The sequence below is a fragment of the Grus americana genome, chromosome 6 (genome assembly GCF_028858705.1).
Source record: "Grus americana isolate bGruAme1 chromosome 6, bGruAme1.mat, whole genome shotgun sequence".
In the NCBI taxonomy this organism is placed as follows: Eukaryota; Metazoa; Chordata; class Aves; order Gruiformes; family Gruidae; genus Grus; species Grus americana.
In genome coordinates, this window is record NC_072857.1 from 10,816,087 (window position 1) to 10,837,463 (window position 21,377).

At 41.3% G+C, this 21,377-nt stretch overlaps 2 protein-coding genes across 7 annotated transcripts; one reads left to right on the plus strand and one right to left on the minus strand.

Moving 5' to 3' along the window:
- Nucleotides 1-1,642: 1,642 nt before the first annotated feature.
- C6H2orf76 (chromosome 6 C2orf76 homolog) lies at nt 1,643-15,435 on the minus strand. Of its 6 annotated transcripts, none has more exons than XM_054829160.1 (6): nt 15,314-15,435; nt 12,854-13,006; nt 11,068-11,118; nt 7,655-7,692; nt 7,460-7,541; nt 1,643-4,458 (listed from the first exon to the last, which is right to left on the minus strand). In XM_054829160.1, exons 2-6 carry the CDS (start codon nt 12,984-12,986, stop codon nt 4,382-4,384), a joined length of 381 nt encoding a protein of 126 aa, XP_054685135.1. In that variant the 5' UTR covers nt 12,987-13,006; nt 15,314-15,435; the 3' UTR covers nt 1,643-4,381. The 6 variants fall into 6 exon arrangements, with proteins under 6 accessions (XP_054685135.1, XP_054685136.1, XP_054685139.1 ...); XM_054829161.1 differs by lacking the exon at nt 15,314-15,435 and adding an exon at nt 14,734-14,808; XM_054829164.1 differs by lacking the exon at nt 15,314-15,435 and adding an exon at nt 14,698-14,718.
- On the plus strand, nt 15,055-18,445 carry DBI (diazepam binding inhibitor, acyl-CoA binding protein). Its single transcript, XM_054829166.1, has 4 exons — nt 15,055-15,190; nt 15,349-15,466; nt 17,318-17,380; nt 18,149-18,445. Exons 1-4 carry the CDS (start codon nt 15,182-15,184, stop codon nt 18,220-18,222), a joined length of 264 nt encoding a protein of 87 aa, XP_054685141.1. The 5' UTR covers nt 15,055-15,181; the 3' UTR covers nt 18,223-18,445.
- Nucleotides 18,446-21,377: the final 2,932 nt, after the last annotated feature.

Below are 21,377 nucleotides of genomic sequence, written 5' to 3' on the forward strand. Positions count from 1 at the left end.
CATAAACATTACATATTTCTTGGCTTACACAGGTTCTGCAGAATGAAAGAGCAGGCTGTGCTGACATCTGGTGGCTTTTTCTGCAGACAAAGACAGCTTATGGCAATAGGGCTTGGCTTTTTGCTTTTTTGTTGTTGTTGTTGCATTCCTGATGTAACTTCTCTCATTTCCTTCCAACTTACAAAGCATTATGATAAAAACATTTTTGCTTCCACTGACCAGTGGACAGTGCTGTCCTATGCAAGTCCTCCTGTAAAACAACAAAGGATCCTTTGTTGTCCACTGTTAGCAACAGTATAGAAAAGGCCGCCTCTTTATTTCAAAGCGTATTTCTTCATGAATACAGAAAAAAAAAATGTACATTCACTGCCACAGGAAATGCCACTGTTGCATATCAGATGAGGTGCAAACCTAACCATTAAAGCACTGCAAATCAGCAAAGATGGCAGCAAGAAGCAAAGGGAAGAGGCTGGGAAAACATGCAAAGGTATGTCTGTTTCTCTAACTCAACGGGAAAGGTAGTAGGAAAAAGTCAATATCCTGGTAATATGAAAAGTAGCAAAGCTGTCTACTGGGCATCGTTGCTTGATTCATTAATCATTTGCAAATCTGTGCCAAGCAGCATTACAAAAAGGAAGTCATGGAAGGAGGACCAGGTGCCAACCAGAAAGACGAGCTCAGTCTGAACTGTTCAATAAGCACAAGTGTGCACTAGCCTTAAGCACCTGTAATGCCTCCAGCCGGCTGAAGTTCCTCTGAAGCCAGAATCGTGTCAGTCATATCAGACAAAGAATGAATGAACATCGCATGTTCTGTTCTCTCACTCTTCTCTGGACAGTCAGGATTTCTGTAGCTATTAGCGTCCAAGGATAAAACTCATGGATGTCCTGTCATGGCTACGGTAACTCTTGGACTGTTACTTGCCAGCTTGTTTTTAAGGAAATGATCTGCCAGGGGATGTGCTGAATACTCCCAGGGAGTGAAACACCACAGCTTACAACTTATCTCTGGATCACCTCTAAGACAGAATGTTTAGATCAGATAAAGCAGTTCCCCAGCTTTAACAGTGGTGCATATCAGATCTTTGAGGACTCCTTTATGCCACTGGTAAATGTCAACATTTAACTCAGCTACCTGTGTCAGCAGTTTTCTTAGCTCTTCCTTCTTCAAGAGGCAACATAACTATCTCTGGACAGAAAAATACACAAAAACTGTTGCACGCAGAAAGTATAACATGACAGAGCCTGGGAAAAACAAAATGCCTATTCCAGCAGTTTACAAGTTCAACTCCAAAAAGTATTAAAATGCACCCTTTTCATACCTTTAGTGGCATAAAAAGCAACGCTACTCCAGTATTTCTGTGCCAGGAAAGAGATTTTGTGTGTTCATTCAGTTACACCATTACCTCTTCTTCTTCATAGTAACTCCTTTCCTAATTTCCTCTCTTCTCCTTTAGTAGCTACTCTTCCACACCTCCTAACCAAAACTTCAGGCTGTTCTTTCTCCAAGAAACATCCAAGCCCCACACACATCCAGCTTCCAATTTGACTGCCTTTCCCTGCTACAGTGCAATAAACCAGGAGGAGTTGCATCTTATGTCAGCATCCACTCTGGATGCTGTTCTTTTTGTTTTTTTTAAAAAAAAAAAAAAAAAGGCTGGTGAAAGGCTCCAAGGACATCATACTGAAAGATAAATACTTATTAACCCCACAATGTCTAGGAACACCACCAGTAAAGCTTTATGATTTACCCCACTACAAATTATGGAGAAGCCACCTTTGATTAACAGTAATTGTAAACCGATGCAATTCACGACCCCTGCCAGGATAACAAACCATGGTACTAACTCTGTAGGTGGTTTCCTTCAATAGGAGAAGAATTTCAAAACAACATAGGCAAAGATGTCTCAGACTTTAGTTAGTGTTCACAGATTTTGTTTGGTACTCAGTGATCCTGGAATCAAACCTACTTTGAAACAAGGCTTTACTATATCCTACCGAAAAATGTTGGAACAGCATCTATCTAAACAAGTTCTCAGTTATTATCTATAGTTTTGTGGGGTTTATTTGAAAGAAGTATTATTAAAGGTCCAATTAAAAAAACCACAGTAGAAAAACACTTCAGGAAGAATCCAGTTTACAAGTGTGGTCATTGAGAGCATTACAAAAGGCTCTACTGTGCTGCTGTAGAAAGGAGCCAATGAAGTGCCACTGCCAAAGTGAACCGAGCTCACAAAGCAGTAGTTTAACTCTTCCCTTAGAAAGAGAAGCTAGTCTGGAGTCCCAGCCACATCGTTCTTGAATATTTGCATTAAAACATTTACTGCTTTCTTGTTGATGCTGTAGAATTGCTCTTTCACTGTGCCACACTAGATGTACCACTGAACTGTACTAGTCCAGAAAGGACAGTTATTAAAATTTGATGACTCTTTCAAACATAAATGCCTTAGAGAAAAGGTATCACAAAAACAATCCAAATCTGTCTGAAAGGGCTGGAGACCAAATTAAAATCCCCAGAACAGGAGGAAGAGTATGAGTGTTTGCTCAGTCTGAGTGCGCTGACAGATACCAGTTACATGCCTTGGAAGGACAGTCTAAGACATTGATCTTTCCGGTATGCCATCTACTTCTTACAAAGCTACCTTCATCACTGTAAATTTGGCTGAACAAAGCTGGTGTGCTCTGGAGGGCAATGTATTAGCTTAAACTGTCTGAGAAGATGAGTACAAACTCCTATCAGCCAGATTAATCTGGCAAATATGACAGGCAATATAAGAAAGTAACTGAGACATGGGCCCATGTTTGGGGAGCAGGTACCAGCATCAGAAAGGTGACTTGGACAGAAAGAGGGAAGTGGTAAATTCTCCCCACAAATTTATCAGAGTATGCATAACCACATCTAAATCCCAAGAGACCACAGGTGACTTCAGTGACACAGGATGACTCCTTACAAGTTAAAGATACAATCAGCCTTTTAATCGCAGATGAAAAAGTGGTATGCTACTTTCACAAGAGAATAAAACTCTGAAGCAAAGCTGTAGGTGAGTAACATCAGCTACTGAAACCAGCCTAAACCAGAGAGTTGTCAGGAAAGATGAAGAAAATGAAGTGGGAACTATATAGAGAGGTTTCTTTGGCCCTACATCTAAAGTAAAGAGAACTTTTATTTAGATATGTTGGAAATCACACATCTGCTTTCACTGTCACTTGTCAATAAAAAAAAATCATCAAAGCTCTAGGAAACAGTAAGCTTACTTGTCTGGAAAGTCTCTAGTGGAAATGGTGGTGTCACCTCTCACCCAGAGCTGAGGGTAGATGTGTGGGTCTAAAGCAAATGCACATGAGATGTCATCTGATTTAGCAGAGCCTATGCCCAAAAAGCCTGCTAAGGCAGAGAGCCAGCATGACTTCTATTTCAGTGAAGAGAGGCTCAGAGGTGCAGTGAACCATCTTGGTAACCCCTAAAAAGCAGTTTCATAAGCAGTATCTAGCTAAAGGTACTTTATTGGATGCATAACTAATTTTTCTTATTCTTGATTTAGTTAATGTAGTAGGAAAACCAGGAATTACCAAGAACTAACATATAGCAATGCAGTATTTGGCTCTTGGAAGGCAGGAAAGAATCAATTCCAGTTTTGAACACATGTGGCTCACAGACTGGGCCTCTCCTCTCAAAGATGCAATATTCAGGTTTTATTCTTAAAACTGAAACCATGAGCTTTCACACCATTTGGAAAAATGCCCAATTCCTACTTATACACACTGATGTCCTGGCAGAACTCAGGTTACTACCTCTTATGTGAAGGTGTTTCCATGAAGTAAAGCTAAGAACAGGCAAGCTTCCACACTAAAGAGGGCTGGAAGAGACTATAAAGGAAAGTGAAGAGCACGAAACACTTGCCAGTCTGCACCACTTAAACAAAAGAGACCAAACATAAAATGAGAGGGAAAGCTATGACTTGAAACAGAGATTCTTTTCTCAAGCTCTCTAAAATACCAGTGATTTGGACATAAAATGTTCCTATTTTCATTAGAAGTTGGTACCGTGATAGGATTTTACTGTGCACTGTATAAACTCCATACGTAGTTAATGTCCGCTGTAGGATCACACCAAGAATGTGTGTCACAGGACAGATTTCACTGCCTGCATTGTAAGAGGCAAAGGAAAAATAAATGCAAGAAAGAAAAAAGTCATTTATGTTCCCCCAGTTTTCCTTCTCTCAGTCTTAGCATATTGACAGAAATTAATTTCTATAGGAAGGGAATTGCACTGTTTGCAAAGCAATCCTCTAGGATTTATTGATCTTTAAGAAAAATCTCATTAAGCAGAATAAGGAAAATTTACAACAGGTATGGGAAAACAAAACAATCTCTTGGGATCTTCACCAGGCTGAAACAGGATTAGCTTTGTAGTTTCTGTAATCTTCCTCACAGAAGAATGCTAATTCAGTCTCATTTGCTAGAACAAATAAAAAATTAAATATTTAGCACACCAGTAAATGAACCACCCAACAGCCAGCTCTTCAGAATCTTAGAAGACAATTGGCAACTTTTTGGTCAAAGACAATTATAAATCACCACAAACTTTATTCTCCCCCCTCGTATTTTTGCAAAAGAGATTCCAGTATTAAATAGGTTGTTTAAACTTGTTAAAAAACCCCCCAAAAAACCAAGAACCTGAATATATAGAAGTAAATATGTACACAAGACCCCTCCAGATTTAACACAGCCTTCAGAATTGTTTGTATAAGCATTCAGCAAATTAAGTGACTGCATTTCTAACACCTTCAAATGCTAGAAAAATTATGAAGTATGATTTTCTCTTTTTTTGTGCATTTTTCTGTTAGGAAAGGGAAAAAGAAACTATTTTTTCCATTAAATTAGCCTGTAGGTATAATAATTTAATACTTAGAGGATCAGTAGAATATTTTACAGATCACTTTACATTCTCCCTCATGACCCATCAAAATATGTGTCTGAAGAAGTTAATTTTTTGCCCTGCTGATGATTAATTCATGAGGCTTCAACAATATGCAAAGTGAAAGACACAAATTGGCTTCTCCAGCAATACCTTCAAATACCTCTAATTATTCACAGGGGATATGGCAGAGCTAAAGGACCCACAAAGGTTCAGAGCAGTCACAATTCTTTCAACCCAGTAGGTCAAGGACTTCCTCTTCTAAAACAATAAGTCAGCAACATTACTAATTCAGAACAGAGACAAATCTGATGGAAAGCCTTCACAATTATTAAACATGGAATTCTTTAAGGTGCTGAGCCAATAAGTTCCACATTCGTTTTTTAAATTAAACCTGAAGTTAATGAAGTCTGCTTGTCTTGTAAAAAAAAAAGAGCAGAAGGGTTTTTAGAATCTCAACTAGAAAACAGACAAGACTGTTTGCAATGAATACTGAACACTTTATTAACATACACTCTGCTTTAAAAAAAAAAAAACAGGCAAGCATTAACTTTGCTGACTAGATAATAACTGTAATAATAATCACTACCACAGAGGCTTTCCTGAGGATACTTATCTAATGTGCTCATAATTTATAAGTCTCTAGCCCAACCCTGTAGTGCCAAGGGCAATCAACTGCAGCTTAGAAAAAATGTTCTGCTTGTCTCAGAATTTCCCAGATTTTCTAACAGTAATTCTCTGTTTTATTCTAGTAAATCTTTTCCAGACTAGATATTGGAAAATGTAATATGTCAATAGGAGATTTCAAATCTTCTTACTGATTTAAATGAAACTGTACAAAATGAGAACTAGTGGTATTATGCTATCATACTTCACTTCCTTGGTTTACTCTTTTCCACTTCTTGAAGAAGAAAAGTAAAATCAAGATTTTACTACAAAGACCCCACTCCCACCTTAGCTAATTTTCATATCACGATACACTGAAACATATCAAAATTCAAAAAGGCATAATGGCATGCTGCATTTTACAAAGCAAGAGTTCTTCTTTTCTATCACAAATACCCACCATACACTAATGACAAACTGCTGTTAGTTATTCTGAAAAAAATAAAAAGCACCTTTAAATTATTTTCTGCCCTGAATAACCCACCCCTCTCTTTGCAGAGAGACACAGAACAGGCTGGTATATTCTGATTTCCTTCCACTGTAACATTTACTCTGATGTTTTGACACCTTTTTCAAAATCAATTCTGACTGTTTCACTGCTGTAGCTACAAACCTAGTTTCAAAGATGGATAATGTATACAAATATTTATCAATACCTTTTTGAAAGAAGGAAGCTCTGGACAAAGTAATTTCTAATTCAACATTTGGCACTGTCATGAATCCCTTTCCTGAAGTGCATTGCCTCTTATGCATTAGGCAGATAAATATCATGTTTAAATGAATCTTAGAGATTCGTAATTTAGTTAGCAGAACACTTGAGTGTCAGTAATCCTCCTTCCTGAGGAACCTTTTTTTCTTCTCCAGATAAAAAGACCTGGTTTAGTACAAACAGCCAGAGAATAACTATCATTCATATTACAGGAATGCCCAAAGACCTTTAGGAAAGGTATACCGAGGCCAGTAGTACTGCACCCCAGAGAAAAACATTAAAGAGACATCCCAAGTCACTTAAAACCAGAAAGCAAATGGCAGGAAACAAAAGAGCCAAGAAACCTATGAGAAAGAAATCCCATTCACTAGCTGGGGAGCAATCAGAGGGCATCAGGAGGGAGCTTTCTGTGTGAAACCCCTGCACTTAAAGTGTAGGCAGTTATGCGTTCCAGCTAGGCAAATCAGATTCAAATGAGCAAATGTCCCTATCAAGGTGGAATGCAACTACATCCCTTAAGTACCCTGCTGCCACAAAGTCATTCAGCCACGTTTATGAGAAGCCCAAAGGACATCCAGGGACCATCAATTTTGTCATGACAGACATTTCTTTACATTACCAAAAGACATGGCCTATATGTAGTTCCCTGTCAAAATGTGAGAAATCAGGTCAAGTTTCAACTCTTTGCTATGTTCAGCACATTCTCTAAATGATACTGCTGGAGCTTTCCTGAGCAATCTGGCTATCAGGCACTGTATGCTGCACATTAAACAAATCTAATCTTATTTCATTATTCCATGCTGGTTCCACTACTTACATTTCTAACCAAAACATCAGTTTAAATGTTACTGATAAGACTAAGCAGACGCGGTACTAATAACCTATCTGTCAATCATTTAAAATTACTCTCAACAGAGTTATAAGCCTACCCTCTAAAAATCACAATTTGCATTCTGAACATTTGGAGTGCAGATACCTGCTGCCCTCAGCCCAATGATTTGAATGTACATTATCCCCCCTTCTTCCCTGAATAATTATCAAGTAGTGTAAAGAGCATCAGGAATAGCATTTACTTTTCAGCAGGCTATCCAAACATAATCAGCCAGTTATCAGTTTAATGACAACCACAATGAACAGCACCTTCAGTCAATATAAATGTGCTCCTACCTACTCCAGCTGCTTTCAGCGTACTGTCTTCTTTCAAAATCAGTTTGTCATCATCTTCCAAACTCACTACAAGTTCACCAGTCTACAAATCAGAGAACCAGAATAAGGTAAAAATAAGAATGTCTTGTTTGACAGCACAGAGATCTGCCTGCATTAAAGCATGCAAAAGGGGAAGAACACAGCTAATAATCATACCTTAGATTTGTGTGCTTGGTGAATAATCTTCATTGTATCTGAAAGAAAATACAATGTTTTCCTAAAATAAGGCTTAACAGGCAGGTAAGTTCAAAATCTTTTATTATTAACAATTTTGTGTATTGAGTCTAAAAGGGGAGAAAACATCTTCATTTCCCAGTCCTGCAGCCACAGTCTTAAACCAGTCAATCCAACATTAAAGTATCACGTCCTATTGGGCTTCAGTCTGCTGGCTGAACTACAGTAACTAGCTAATGACCATCCCAATTGCCAGTCAAAACACATCAATTTAAATGCCAGTTAGGGTGTTTTAACCTAACAGGTTTTACACATGCAATTGGGGCAGGACAAACAGCATTTATGCACTGTCAACTACTAAAGTTAAGTTAATAGGCAGCAAGTGATTAAGACACAGTAATCTGACCACTTTAGATCATTCCTTGAAATTTTCCTTCTCACAAAGAAAGCACCCAGGGTAGAAATTTTATTAAGTCCATTTTCCATGAACATGTACAGCCTCTCCTCTTTTTAATGCTATACCCTCTTCAGTAATGTTTACCTCTGATATGTTTGTGCAGTGTAGCACTTTAAGAAATTATGCTATAAAAAAAAATCACTTTCCTCTGGTAATGTGGGCTGGGCTTTGTTAACAGAAGGGAAAAACAGGGGAAATAATGTGGTAACTAAAGCAACCAGATGAGTGCAAAGATGCAGAGGCAATGGAAGTCCGAAGATGCCCATGCAGCACTTAGAAAAACCCAAAGTGTGTTTGAACAGATTCAGAATAACACATCAATCCCTTCCCAGCAAAGAAGCAAAAGCCAGTTCTGTTCTGTTTGCCTGCTCATTTTCTGTTCTAGTTTGGTTTTGTGCATTAACTGAACACTACATGTTTAAATAGTCTAGTAAGAGAAGAATGCAAGAAAGTTAAATATATGCTAAAACAACTTTCAAACTACTGAGAGCAAGTATTGAGATGTTCAGAATAACAGAGATCACATTCTCATTCAGAAGTCTGCTTCCATACCACCCTGGCCCATTTTGAACATTTTATTTAAAATATTACAGAAGTTCAAATCTACTCAGTATTCCCACTGCAGAGGTCACTGAAAAGGCTGTCTTAGCATGCTGTACTAATTGCAGTATTAGAAGCAAGCCACATGTTACATTGCAGTTCCCAGATCCATCTTGCATAGAAGCATTGCAAAAAGACCAAGCAATCACAGCAAAAATATATTGCAATCATGAAACCTTTCTACCACAGCAAATACAATCCAGCCACTGCCTGTTAGTTTTAAGCTTCTCCATCTACTTTGTCACATCCTCTTTTCTCTAGTCGTTGTCGAGTCATTCTCTGAACTATTGTCTCAAATTTACTTCTTCGAAACTCCACGGCTAGCATCCAGCTGTTTACCGTGTCTTTATCTGAGCTATTAAATGACTTCCCTAACTCTGTTACAGAGATGAAACTACAGTCTCTTTGCATCCTGGCTAAAAAGCCTTATATCCTCTCAATTGCCTTTGCTATTTCATCCCAATTTAGTTCCGCTCAATCATATTCTCAGCTTTTTACCTTTCCTTTTCTGGTAATAGATCTTAAGTGACAACAGATAAGAAATCACTTTCTAAGTCTCATACGGTGAAGTATCTACCATATTGCTCCACATTCATGGGGAAAAAAAATAAATAGAGAGGCAGTTTATGACATAAGTTGGCACCCAGGCTGCCATCATCAGTGAAAAGATGGCAATGACAGGGTAGGAAGATGAGAAGATTGACTGAGAAGAGTTCTAGACCAAGGACAAGAATGAAATGTACAAGGAATGAAGAGAAAATGAAAGTCATAAGCTTTGATGTGACAAAGCAGAAGGAAATATCTGACTCTTAACTAGCACTATTCATGCAGAAGTTTCACTGCCCTTTCATCACCAAAATACACGACAGTGGAGCACACAAGAGATGCCAAAAACATGAACCTCGATGATTCACAGCCTGAGGGGAAGGTGAGGAACTTGGCTTTGATTTTTCTGTGTGAAAATTTCCATGCAGCTAGCACCATCCCACTAAAAGTAGGCCCCCACTAACTGGTGTAACAGGTTTTAAAGGTCTGTAGTGTTTCTCACCCACATTATGCTCAGTCCTACACAGCACAATCAGGTGCTCAGCCACAACATATGCCTTGGGAAAAACTGATGTTCTAAGTGATGAAAGAACTAGTAGCAGGGATAGGCAGCATCAGGAATACAAGTGATAGCAGCAGTCCTAGATAGGATCCCTCACCTAGCCAAAGCCACAGATATTAGGGGGAGAAGGGCACCTCCAAATTCAAACTTAGACTTCCTTAGATTTTAAGACCTTAAATAGTATATTACAAATAGTAATAATATTCATGTCCTTGCCACTGATGTATCGTAAATCTTAATCCCTAACTATTTTTCTGCTTTCATTTTGCACTATATATTTTACCATCAGCAAGAATACAGAATCAAATACTTGGCTTTTTTTTTTTTTTAATAGGCAAATAGAGTCTATTACCATTCACGTGTATTAAGTAGGTTCCTCATTCAATTCTTTGAATCACTGTAGAGGAGTTTATCAACTCCAAAAAAATGGGAGAGAGAGAATCACTTACAGCAAAACTCCAAGGGAACTTTCAGAATTGCCAAGTTTAGGAAAAGATACGTTACTGACATCCGAGTTAACAAACTCCGAGAAAGGAAGTAATTTAGTTGATTTTGAAAGTATATTCTGTCCCAAACAGATGAATTGCACATGTTCATACCAATCTTCACAAAAAGGCAATATACACATAGCTTTACATTAGAGGATAAAGTCAGCCTAAATTTCACACCGGACTATTTAATTCAGTCAGCTTGTATTTAAGAGCTTTCATATCTACTTTGAGCAAAATTCCCCTGCTTCTCTTACATAATGTAAATTATTTAAGCATATAAGTCTTCAGCATTTTCCATTTACTGTCTTCAGCTCCCGCTTCACCTTCCTGACTTCACAATTAGTAAATAGATACTGAAATACATAAGCACATAGAGAACTACAATTTCAAAGCTGTTGAGATCACAAGCTGCTTACTAGAATAAAAACAGAGTTAAAAAGCACTTTAAAAAGTAATAAAAAATTAATACCAAAAACCATTGAGAGCAATTAGCAAATAATGTATAACATGCAGCCTAATTCAAAGATTAATACAGAACTTCAAAATAATGGTCAAGTTCTGTAAACGTGATCTCAGTGGCATAACCCCAGCTATAAATGCTGAATGGAATTGCAAATGTAGGCAAGCAGTGCCACCACTATGAGTGTGCTATAGCAATTTTCTTCTAAATTGTATAGAAACTGGTGTAAAATATTATGTCTGCATTTTATGGGAATTAAAACAAGAAAACCCCACGTACCATACTTGTAATTTTTGAAAGGAGGAGGAAGTCCTGCTCTTGAAGGCACATCTATTAAAATAAAAGCACTAAGTTAAAGCAAAATTGTCTTTTTTTTTATTCCCACTATTTTATTTTCCATTATTTGATGCATCCATCCCGGACATCCTTTACATCAAAATAAATCCACAACACAGGAGACTTGTTTGAGCATCAAATACTAAAACACAACCTTTGGCTCAGATTCTATAGTTACTCCATATCTGATTAACTTCACTTGAGCATGAAGTGCCTCTGAACAAAACGATCCATGAGGGCAGTGAGTCAATGCAATTAGGATCTGATCACAGGAGCCTGATCCTTCAGAAACCTGCCAGGAACATCCTGTTAATGGTTTGCACAACATCTCTCTCTACCTTATACAAACAGCTGACAACTGTCATTCATAACTGAATTGTTCAGTAAACACAGCCATGCAGACCAGCCACAAAAAGGAAGCCAAACTGTAGAAAATTAACTCTTTAGCTGCATGTAGGACACAGCCCATAAGCAACTGCAAGAACATTAACACCTCTGGTGCCAGTGTTCCCAGTGACACCCAGGGATTTAACCAGGGCCTTGGAAGGCCCGGGCACTTGTGGGGTGCTGAAAGCATAATTTGATCAGTAGTTCAACGATTTATCTCAAACTCCCCTTCAAAACACTTTACAGTAAAGGAAGGAACATGGCTTTTGGACCCGGAACAGCACTATCCACCTGTGGAATGAGATTACAAAAAGTCTTGTTCAAGACACTAGCTTTGTCTCAAACAACAGTGAGTTGCAATATTGCACATGTCAAAGCAAATTTCTTAGCACTGTTTTTTATTTTATTCTTCATAACAGCAGCTATACCATATGTTCTGAAAGCACTTGTAGTTTTCTAAAAGCATCCCAAGATCTTGCCATGCCCATCACTGTCTAGAAGTATGAAAGTTGCTGAAAACACAATACAGCTGTGAGGCCCTGGGCAATGTCCTGGGAGTTGCTCAAAAGTTATCAGCTATAACAGTTCGAGACTTGTTTAAGCTGACTTCATGCAAAAAAAAAAAAACCAAACCAACCCAAATTATGTTATTCTGCATCCTTTGAATGTCTCCATTTAGTTGTGTGGAAATACACCTGCAAGATCAGGGTCACACCCTAACTACTGAGTCACTGCGTGGGCTGATGTACATTAATTAACTTTTAGATACACTGTCACTTTCAACCAGGCTTCTAAAACATAAAACCCATAGATGAGTAAATCTGCATGACAAAGCTCAAGATGGAGACAGAAACTCAGAAGCAAACATGCACAGTGAGACCTCACAGTGTCAAAAACAATTTTTCAAGACACTCTCTTCTCACAAATAGCAGACTTGCGTTCCCACATTCCACATACTGGTGTAGTTCCTAAGGATCAAAGGCTCTCTAAATTCTATTAATTTACTCCTGTTAATTCATGAATAGCTGCCTGACAGCACCACTCAAGGAGCCTGAGGCACTGAGCCAAATGCAGCAATGCCCTCATCTCTTTTTGACTAAACATGGGGATTTGGGCAGGGGGAGCAGTCTATCCAAATTTAGGCATGGCACACTGACCATGGAAGCTCTTATTAACTCCAGACCTCTCATCCAAGGGAGGAGAGCACACAGGGGAGGTAAACACAGTTCTGGCATCTCTACCAAAGCCGCAGAATTCCCATTCATTTGCTCCCCTCCACTTCCTTCTGCAGAGACGGCAACACATGGGACTGAAACGAATGAACAAGACAACCGCCTCTTACCCTTCCGCACAAAAGTAATGAACTGCTTTACTGTCTGATTCAAGTTAACGCCATGATACACCACAGGTCTGAAATTCCGGTGTTCAAAAGAGCGAACAAGACGAACTGTGATGGTTGAGCTTTCTGCTGACATGAGAATTAATTCTGAATAACCTGGAAAACATTAAAGAGAGGAATTATTGCCTTTCCTATGTGTAAGAGCACAGCTAGAAAACAAGGTGCAGGTGGGCCTCATGCAAAGATTAAAACATGGCAAGAAATTCAATAGCATTATGTCTTTCAGGACTTCACTTCTATTATTTCTACAGAAGCAGTAACAGGATCTCAAAACAAGCAGGGTTACTAAGGATATTATTGATACTGCACGCCAAAATAGTCCAGTATTTGTAGCTGTGCTGTGTACTACAGCACCAGACTCTCCATTAAACACACAAAAATGTTATGGATGAATGCAAGAATGTTGTTTTAAGTGATTGAAGACTTTACCTGCTGGGTGAGTAACCTTGTGCTCTAAAAGAATGTACTAACATGGACAAAACCAAACCCTTTTTAATATACTTGTGTTGTAGAGAGCATAATACCCTGAAAAATGCCTAAGCTCTTACACAACACTTATTTTCACCTCCCTGGAGAAAGCAGAAAAAACCTCCCCCACATACACATGCAAATAATTCTCCTGGTATACTACTACATAATTAAGGGGTTTAATTTAATTTATAAGAACAGGTCTCTAGAATGGTTCTACAAACAGAGAGCAGAACCTACAATGGAATCACCATATCAACCCAAGGCCCTCTTCAAACAAGCCCAAGCATTGTTCCATTGGGTTCTTTCTTTCCACAGGAAAACGAGCTATTTCCTACTTCGGCAATCTGCTCTATTTTTGGTGCTGAGTATTCCTCAACAACTTTGCCTTCTGGTTTACAAACTAAGCTGCTGTGGCTGCTGCAGCAATGAGCAAACAGCACAATCTCTGCATCTCCTATCCCTTAGCAGCCATTTCAATCACCACTTTCAGTCCCGCAAGGGCTTCCCTACCTATTCACCTGTTTGCAGAGGGATGAAGTGTGCTTTTTGGGGGGTTGCCTTTTTTGTTGTGGGGGGAAAATATTGCAGTGTCCCACCATCATGCAGGTACCCAGGTACCTCCCAGTCTTTGCTACATTTGTCCTAGCCATATCCTGACAAAGGAAGCCAGCAATATTTTCTTCAAATGCCTTCTGCAGAACAGGGACACAGACCTTCCACATCACAAGGCAACTTGCTTTTACATCCCTTTGGTTAATAATTCACACAGCTCTAATTCCATTTTCATTGTAAATAAGCTGCGATACAGAAATAGAAGATGCCAATCAAGAAAAACATACTATGCACTTGAAAATAACTAGATTGATATTAAACAGCAAAGATAGATATATTCTCGATGCTATTCCACATGGGCCTGAGATCTAGAGGGAACAGTACAGAGTGAAGAAAAGGGGACGGCATTCAATCCACTTTCTCCTGAGCAGCAGGAAAGAACATTGTAGGAATACAGACTCGGAAGCACAAACAATTAGAAATCACCGATTTTCGCACTGACTGTACAGACCCAGCAGACTGATCCCACCTAGGGCTGGGACCGGGTACTACCCAGCGCCTCCTCTCAGAGGACAGCACGGCAGATTCTCCTCAGGGCGCTGCGCATATCAGAGGCGCTGACAGTCCATACCTCTTACGAGGAGGAACCTCCCCCAGGCCTGCCCGGCACCTGCCCGCCAGCAGCAGCCCCAAGGCCCACGGCGGAGCGCCTCTCGCCCCAGCGCATCTGCCCAAGGCCGAGCATCCTCCCATCCCCCACCCACCCTAAAGGGGCCGTTAATGGCCCTCAGCCTTATTACCGACTCCCCCGCCGACACTTCCGGGTCTCTCTCCTCGCCCCGCCTCACACAGCTCCACCAATCACGTCCTTTCGGTGCCACCCACCGCGCCGAGGAATTGGCTGCGAGGCGACCTGTCTCCGCCCCCTCCTCGCGCCTCCGAGTCGCAGCGGGGCTGGGCGGGGCTCCAGGCGGCCCCGCCCCCCGAGGCCCTCCTGCTAGGCAATGTCCGGGCTCAACCCTCATGCCAGCCAGCGTCGCGGCCCCTCCGAAGCCCGCCTATCCCGTGACGCCCTCGCATTGGCCCTTTGCCTGCCTTCTCCCCGCCCCCGGCAGGCGTCGATTGGCTCCACGTTGCCCGTGGCGCTGGGATTGGCCAGTGGGCGCTCTGGCGAGGGGTGAAGCGGCCGAGCGGCGGGGGTGGCGCGGCAGACGCTAGGGGGCTAGTATCGTGTTAGAGAAGTTCGCCATGTCTGAGGTATGGGCTGTGCCGGGGGGCGGAGGGGCTGTGAGGAACCGGGGGGGGTGGCGGGTATTTCCCTCTCTTCCCTCTCTTCCCTCTCTTCCCTCCGTTTGGCAGCGGCAGCCTGCGGGTACTTACCCTCGCCCTGCTCCGGGGTCTCCCTTCCCCTCTAGGCCGCGTTCCAGAAGGCCGCTGAGGAGGTGAAGCAGCTCAAGTCCCAGCCCACAGACCAGGAGATGCTCGACGTCTACAGTCACTACAAACAGGCCACGGTGGGCGACGTGAACACAGGTAGGTACCGCCTCGGCCTGCCGCCGGGCGGGGAGCCGGTGGCGGAGGTGGCTGAGCAGCGCCGCGCCGCGTCCGTCTTGGGGGTTCCGTGCCAGGGGCCCCGGCGGGCGGGGGCGATGTGGCTGCGGCCTAAGGCTGACCTGAGGGCGCTTTGGGAAGCAAAACCTCTCTCCTATTGCTTGCCTCACTTCGTGCAATCCCGCGGTTTAGCGTAAATGACTCAGTACCGACTTGGCATGGATTTGCAGGCAGGCAGGCATAAGCTGACCCGATAAGGGTTTGTGCAACTTGTGGTTTTTAGATTAACCCAGCTGCAGTCATCTAAATCATATAGCAACGGTCCGAGAATCCTTTTTGTTAGCTTTGTGCAAATATTGGGTTTGGGATTTTTGGAGGCTTCTATCAGTAAGTAGCTGCCTAGGTCAAGGGATACCACTTCAATATAAGTGCTTCTCAGTTAAACAGATAAGGCAAACTATACAAGTGTGGAATTGCACTTTTGAGGGGGTGTAGTTTGTTTAAATTGGATTGGCTACTAAAAATATAATTGGAAAGCAAAACCAGAAGAAAATTACATAGATGTGTGTAATAGGAGAAACTCTTATAGGAGCTGTAATTAAATATCACATCTTGAAAGGATTGTAGCAGAAATATCTCTGCAGGTAGGCTATGCAAAATCTTTCCTGCTACTTCTGTCACTGGCAGTTCAGGAATAACATTTAAAATGAAGCCTGTCTCTATTGACCTTGTGAAACACTTGAGTAACTATAATTAGAAAGGAAAAAGGTCATTTGTTTGGAGCACTGGCCTCCTGACCCAGTTGCTGGTGAAGTTTATTGGGTGTTGATTGAATTTGAAGCTGGCAGCGAAGTGTACAGGAAATGGTAAGTACAGGCACTTGCAATCTCTTTTTCCCAAGATGGGCAGCATGGAGGGAGGAAAGAACTGACTTTAAGATATGATCCTTTTGCTGTCACTGGACCGTAGCATTATTAATGTTTACCAAGGTGAAATGGTGCTATAAAACTGTTAATACACCAACATTTCTGCAAGTTGCTGCATTCTTGTGAAGCCGTAGCTAACGGGAATTGGTTAGAAAAGCAATCCGTTTAAGGGTGAGCTAATAGGGGGTTTTGTTGGAGTGGAGCTGCCAACTAGCTCTGCAGGTCACATTGCCATGTGAGTGACACAAGGATGGCTAATGTACAGGCTACTGTCCAGTTCTGCTTGTTAATCCTAAGAACTGTCTTTAGGGAGATGGAGAGGAAGTAAAAACACAGAGTACTTTATGTGAAGAATAACCATATACACATCCGTATCTCATTCATTTCTTCTATTTGGCCACACCATAGCCTGCAATGAAGTGAATTAGAATTTGGAACTTATACCCTGAGATGACAGAACACATGAAGAGCTATGTTAGAAACATACTATTAATTTGATGGTAATGAGTTCTAAGCTGTGTGCTACTCGCTTTTTTTCACGTATTGGTGTGTAATGGACCTTAGGGCATTTCTGCTTTAGAGCTGACGTTCTTTAATCGGATAGCTGTCGTGACAGCCGTCTCTTCAGAAGGTATGATAAAACCAAGTCATGCTGTTTGGTGCTCTTCTGCTCAAATGCTGCTGTCTTAAGGGAACTTGACAGAGAATATCTTTTTTTGCCACCAGTAGTGATCCAGCATGCTCCCTTGAGGTGATCTCCTGACTACAGGTTAGTAAGTAATAGCTGCAAAGGTGAACCATTATATTTTATCATAGTTAAGAGCTAAATAGCGTTCAGGAAAGGAGTAGATATTACCTACACCCAGACCACGCAAACTAATTCTGCTGCTTATCCTGTCTCTCTCAGACCGCCCTGGTATGCTGGACTTCAAAGGCAAAGCAAAGTGGGATGCCTGGAATGCATTGAAAGGTAAGTATCTGCTTAAAAACTAAAAATTAATAAATAAAACTACAGGCAAACTGGTCAGAAAGCATATGCGGTTCAGCAAGAAATAAAATTGTGTTGCCTTATAAGACAAGAGTTCTAGAAGTTAGGAATGCCACAATAGTAAACTCTTACTTTTGATTACCTCTGCAAGGCAGAAGTAATCCTGAAAAATGTAGCCTGTGTGAAAGGAAATTAAGGTGCAAAGTGCCCAAGGAGCCCGAGATGTTACACAAAGGAGAACTGTAGCAGCAGCAGAAACCTAGATCTCTGTTTTCCAGGTCCTGCCTAGTACCCCAGAGACTGAGCTCTCCCTCCAGTTGTTGTGTTTCTATTAAAGCTTTCCTAACTGGAAGATGCAACTGGGCTCTCTGCTCTAAATGAGGAGCCAAACAAGTGGTCTAATCTATGAAAATGGGATTTTTCTGGTGTTTTAAGGAGCCAGCAGTACATCTAAAGGCAATCTAAGTGGGTTGAATGGCTGTCCTGTAACAATTGTGAATGGCCTTAATAAACTAATACACTCTTTAGTTGCTGTCTATACGAATGTAACTGTGAAACACTGTTTTCTCATGACTGCTGAATGTGTTTGTTTGAAACTTTAATACTAGAGTCACAGCCAAGTGACCTTCTTAGCTTCTTTGCTCTCTGGTAGCATGCTGCTATGTGCTATAGCAAGGAGCTGTGACTTGCATGTAAAAGGTATCTTAATCTGTAAAAGGTATCTGACTGCTCCTGTGTTCTGTCTTTCAGGAGTGTCCAAAGAAGACGCAATGAAAGCTTACATAGCAAAAGTGGAAGAACTAAAAGGCAAATATGGCATCTGAGGAGTGGATATAGCAGCCACTTGCACACCTGAAACATGCCTTATTTCTAATACTGTGGAAGACTGGTTTCTGAAAATAATTTTAAATACTGAGTATATTATAGTCGGTTCTCCTCATGCCTGTAGTTCAGGGGAAGTTGTATACCTGCCCTAATGTACTGACACATTATAAATTCCTTCTGGGAACAAAATCTGGAACTCATTAAAGTGCATTTGGTACTTCAGCTGTTGTAGTGGTCATCCCTTAGAGATTATTCTGAGCTCATCCCTTAATTGCCGCGTTGCAGATGTCAAACACTCCTCTGCAAGGTGCAAGCCAACCCTTCCAGCAGCTGCGCCACTAGAGGGGGCTCGGTAATCTGTTTCCTGCAATGCGGACTTGTGCCCAAACCAAGTGGTGGCTGTCTGATACTGCTTTGCCTCCTTTCTTATGTAGATAAATGGCAACCCACAAAAGCTGGAGCACCACAAAGATTGTGAGGAGGCTAGGTCTACTGCTGTGTGTACTAAGAACAAGGTGCTTGATATTTGTTGCCTGAGGCTTTCAGGGGCTTATTCAACAATTGTCAAACTGTCTTTCATAAAACAGTTCTTGGAGATGTTATTCCCCAACAAGGTTAGGGTTCTGAAGAGAAGGCAAATACTCAGCAGCTGAGCACAAAACCTTTCCTGTGAAAGAAAAGATTCTGCAGACAGTGGTGTTGATGCCCTTGATACTGTACTGCTGTAAATACAGAGTACTGGCGGTGCTGTGTACTGAGGCTGCAGTGAGGGGCTGGTTTGGTCTCCTAGTGTTGTCTGTTGGAGTTTCTGATGCTGGAAGGGGAGGCTTTGCTTTTAAAATGTGACACTGAACTATTCTAGCATAGACCATATGAGAATGAAGTCACAGCCTTAAACAGGAATAAGGCATTCTAATTCTTGCTGTACTGGTTAGCATCTGAAGAGGTGAGGACTTCAGATCAAACTGTCCTCAGATAAGCAATTGATTTATGAAATATATAAGGATGAAACCTATAATTACGTATCTGTCTAGGCAAATACGTAGTTCTGTACCAAGTTACACAGGCTTTGTGTGTATTTTCTTATGCCACTGGTAAGATATGGAGGTGACTTTGCCTTGTGCGCTTTCAAGAATTTTAAATTTGCCTTTGCTACTTTTAATGAGGAATGCTCTTAGAGCTACTTGTTCACCATTTAAAATGTGTTAGGACAAAAAAAAGGGTTTCTTTTCTGTTCTCATAAGGAAAAAAGTTGCTTATTCTTGTTCTTCCCTGTTTTTCTGGGTAAGTAATGTAAACATTTGGGGGTTTTACCTCCTCTTGTATCTTCTGTTAGTTATTTAAGATTGTGTTAATTGCATTCACCTTGCAAAGCAGGAGTAAGAGCAGATGTTCAGCGTAAGAGATGATTTTAGCTCTTTGCCAGCCCTAAATTCCACAGCCAGCTCCATCTTCACAGCTGTGTTTTGTGAAGCTGGTTATTCTTGGAGGATTCTGCCAACTTGTAGCAGAATGTAACTTACACTGGCAAATGCTTCCACTTCTGCTCTTCTTTGCTGGAAGCTGATGTGCTGTGAGTGTGCCACGCTTTGCTAATGTGCTTTCTGTCAAAACAGGTGTGTTCAGAATTTTCCACTGCTAAAGCAGTGGAGTTGGATTCTGTTGAAAGACTGGACTGGAAGTAACAAGTTCTATATCCTAATCCTTGTTTGGCTTTATTTCCCCTGAGAGACTTAGTTAAGTGTTACAGTGCTGCTCTTCTTTTTCATGCCTGTCTGGCACTAGGAGAATGTTGCTTATCCCAGAGAGGGCCTGGCCAGGCTTTTATATGTTGCTGTGTACTTAGAAATAATGCTGTCTGCCAGTCTGTACAAGTGACTGAGAACTCTACATTGGATGTCATTATTTGGGTACTTTATTTTTACTGTAGTAACACCTTCTTCCTGCTTGCAGCTTCACCTGCCTTAGGACAGTGTCATCAGTGGTCTTAGTGTTATTTAGCTTGCCCTCTGGCAATGAATCTGCCCTCTGGCAGTGAATCTACCCTTTGGCAATCAAGGGTGCCTCTCAGGAGTAAGCTGAAAAAATTCAAGTTGTGGAAGTAAGACACTGTACAAAAGGCACTGAGGCAGAAACAAAGGTATGGATGTCTGTGCACAGCGTTTGTGGTGAGAAGCAGCAATGCAGAAGTTGGCTGTGCAGCCAGTAACTGTGGGTACTGCCACTGCAGGGAGAGTGTTGAAAAAGGTTGAACTGCGGGGGGGGGCATGACTGGTTGTTTAGCAGCAGGATGAATGTCTGTAAATGCGCAGGATGTTGGGCTGTCTGAAAGTGTTGCTGACTTACAGACAGCATAGTGCTTGCTGGTATGGAGTATGAGATTCCTGGGCTGCATAATAACACTTTGGCAGTGGTGTTGCTAGGGCAATGGTGGTTTAAGGACATCTAAAACAGATTTGTAGATAGAGGTAATTGCTTTTATTAAACTAATAAAGTGATAAAAACGGATGACCATTAAAGTATATAGCCTTGAGATCTGAAACAGAAGCAGCAAGCCTCAGACCAAAATACAACTTCAGAACCATTGCTTTGTCTGCAGTAAGGCACTCTTGGTGGAGGAACAGACGCTTTTGATGCCTGGGCAGTGCTGCAAAACAGGGGATTGTTCTGACACCCGTTCAGGGAGTTGCTGTTTCCTCTGTATTAGATCAAAGAAAGGCCAGCAACATCCTGATCCTTGCAGTGCCTGCGAAGGGGAAAAGACGTGTGCTGAAACAAGCCCAATGTGTAGAAGGTCAGAGGCCAGCTGGCACGCATGCACTCAGGTCTGGTTTGCTGAGTTTGCAAAGTGTGCAGGACGGAATCTGGACTTTGGATGTGGCAATAATAAATGTTAACTTGCGTCTGTGATAAGACAGTGTTCCTCCTATCGCACTTCTACTATTAGTTCTTGCACAGAGAAACTAGTTGATTGGTACCCAGTGCAATTAGAGATAAGCTGTAAAGGGGATGATGTTTTCCTTGGTGTTTTTTTTTCTTGTGGGCTTTGCTTGCTCTTACCAAACATACGTGAAGGTGCAACACTCCTAGCACAGATTTAACAAATCAGTATTGGTGTACTGCTTAAGGCCTGTGACAGATTTTTTCAACCCTG

What these genes read in the sequence shown, in the direction of transcription:
- C6H2orf76 (XM_054829160.1), bottom strand. Translation starts at nt 12,986, where the DNA reads ATGTCAGCAGAAAGCTCAACCATCACAGTTCGTCTTGTTCGCTCTTTT. An exon ending in TTTCAAAAATTACAAGTATG is followed by an intron (nt 7,693 to 11,067) that starts GTACGTGGGGTT and finishes ATTTTCTTTCAG; the next exon opens with ATACAATGAAGATTATTCAC. An exon ending in ACCAAGCACACAAATCTAAG is followed by an intron (nt 7,542 to 7,654) that starts GTATGATTATTA and finishes TCTGATTTGTAG; the next exon opens with ACTGGTGAACTTGTAGTGAG.
- DBI (XM_054829166.1), top strand. An exon ending in GGTGGGCGACGTGAACACAG is followed by an intron (nt 15,467 to 17,317) that starts GTAGGTACCGCC and finishes TGTCTCTCTCAG; the next exon opens with ACCGCCCTGGTATGCTGGAC. An exon ending in TGCCTGGAATGCATTGAAAG is followed by an intron (nt 17,381 to 18,148) that starts GTAAGTATCTGC and finishes TCTGTCTTTCAG; the next exon opens with GAGTGTCCAAAGAAGACGCA.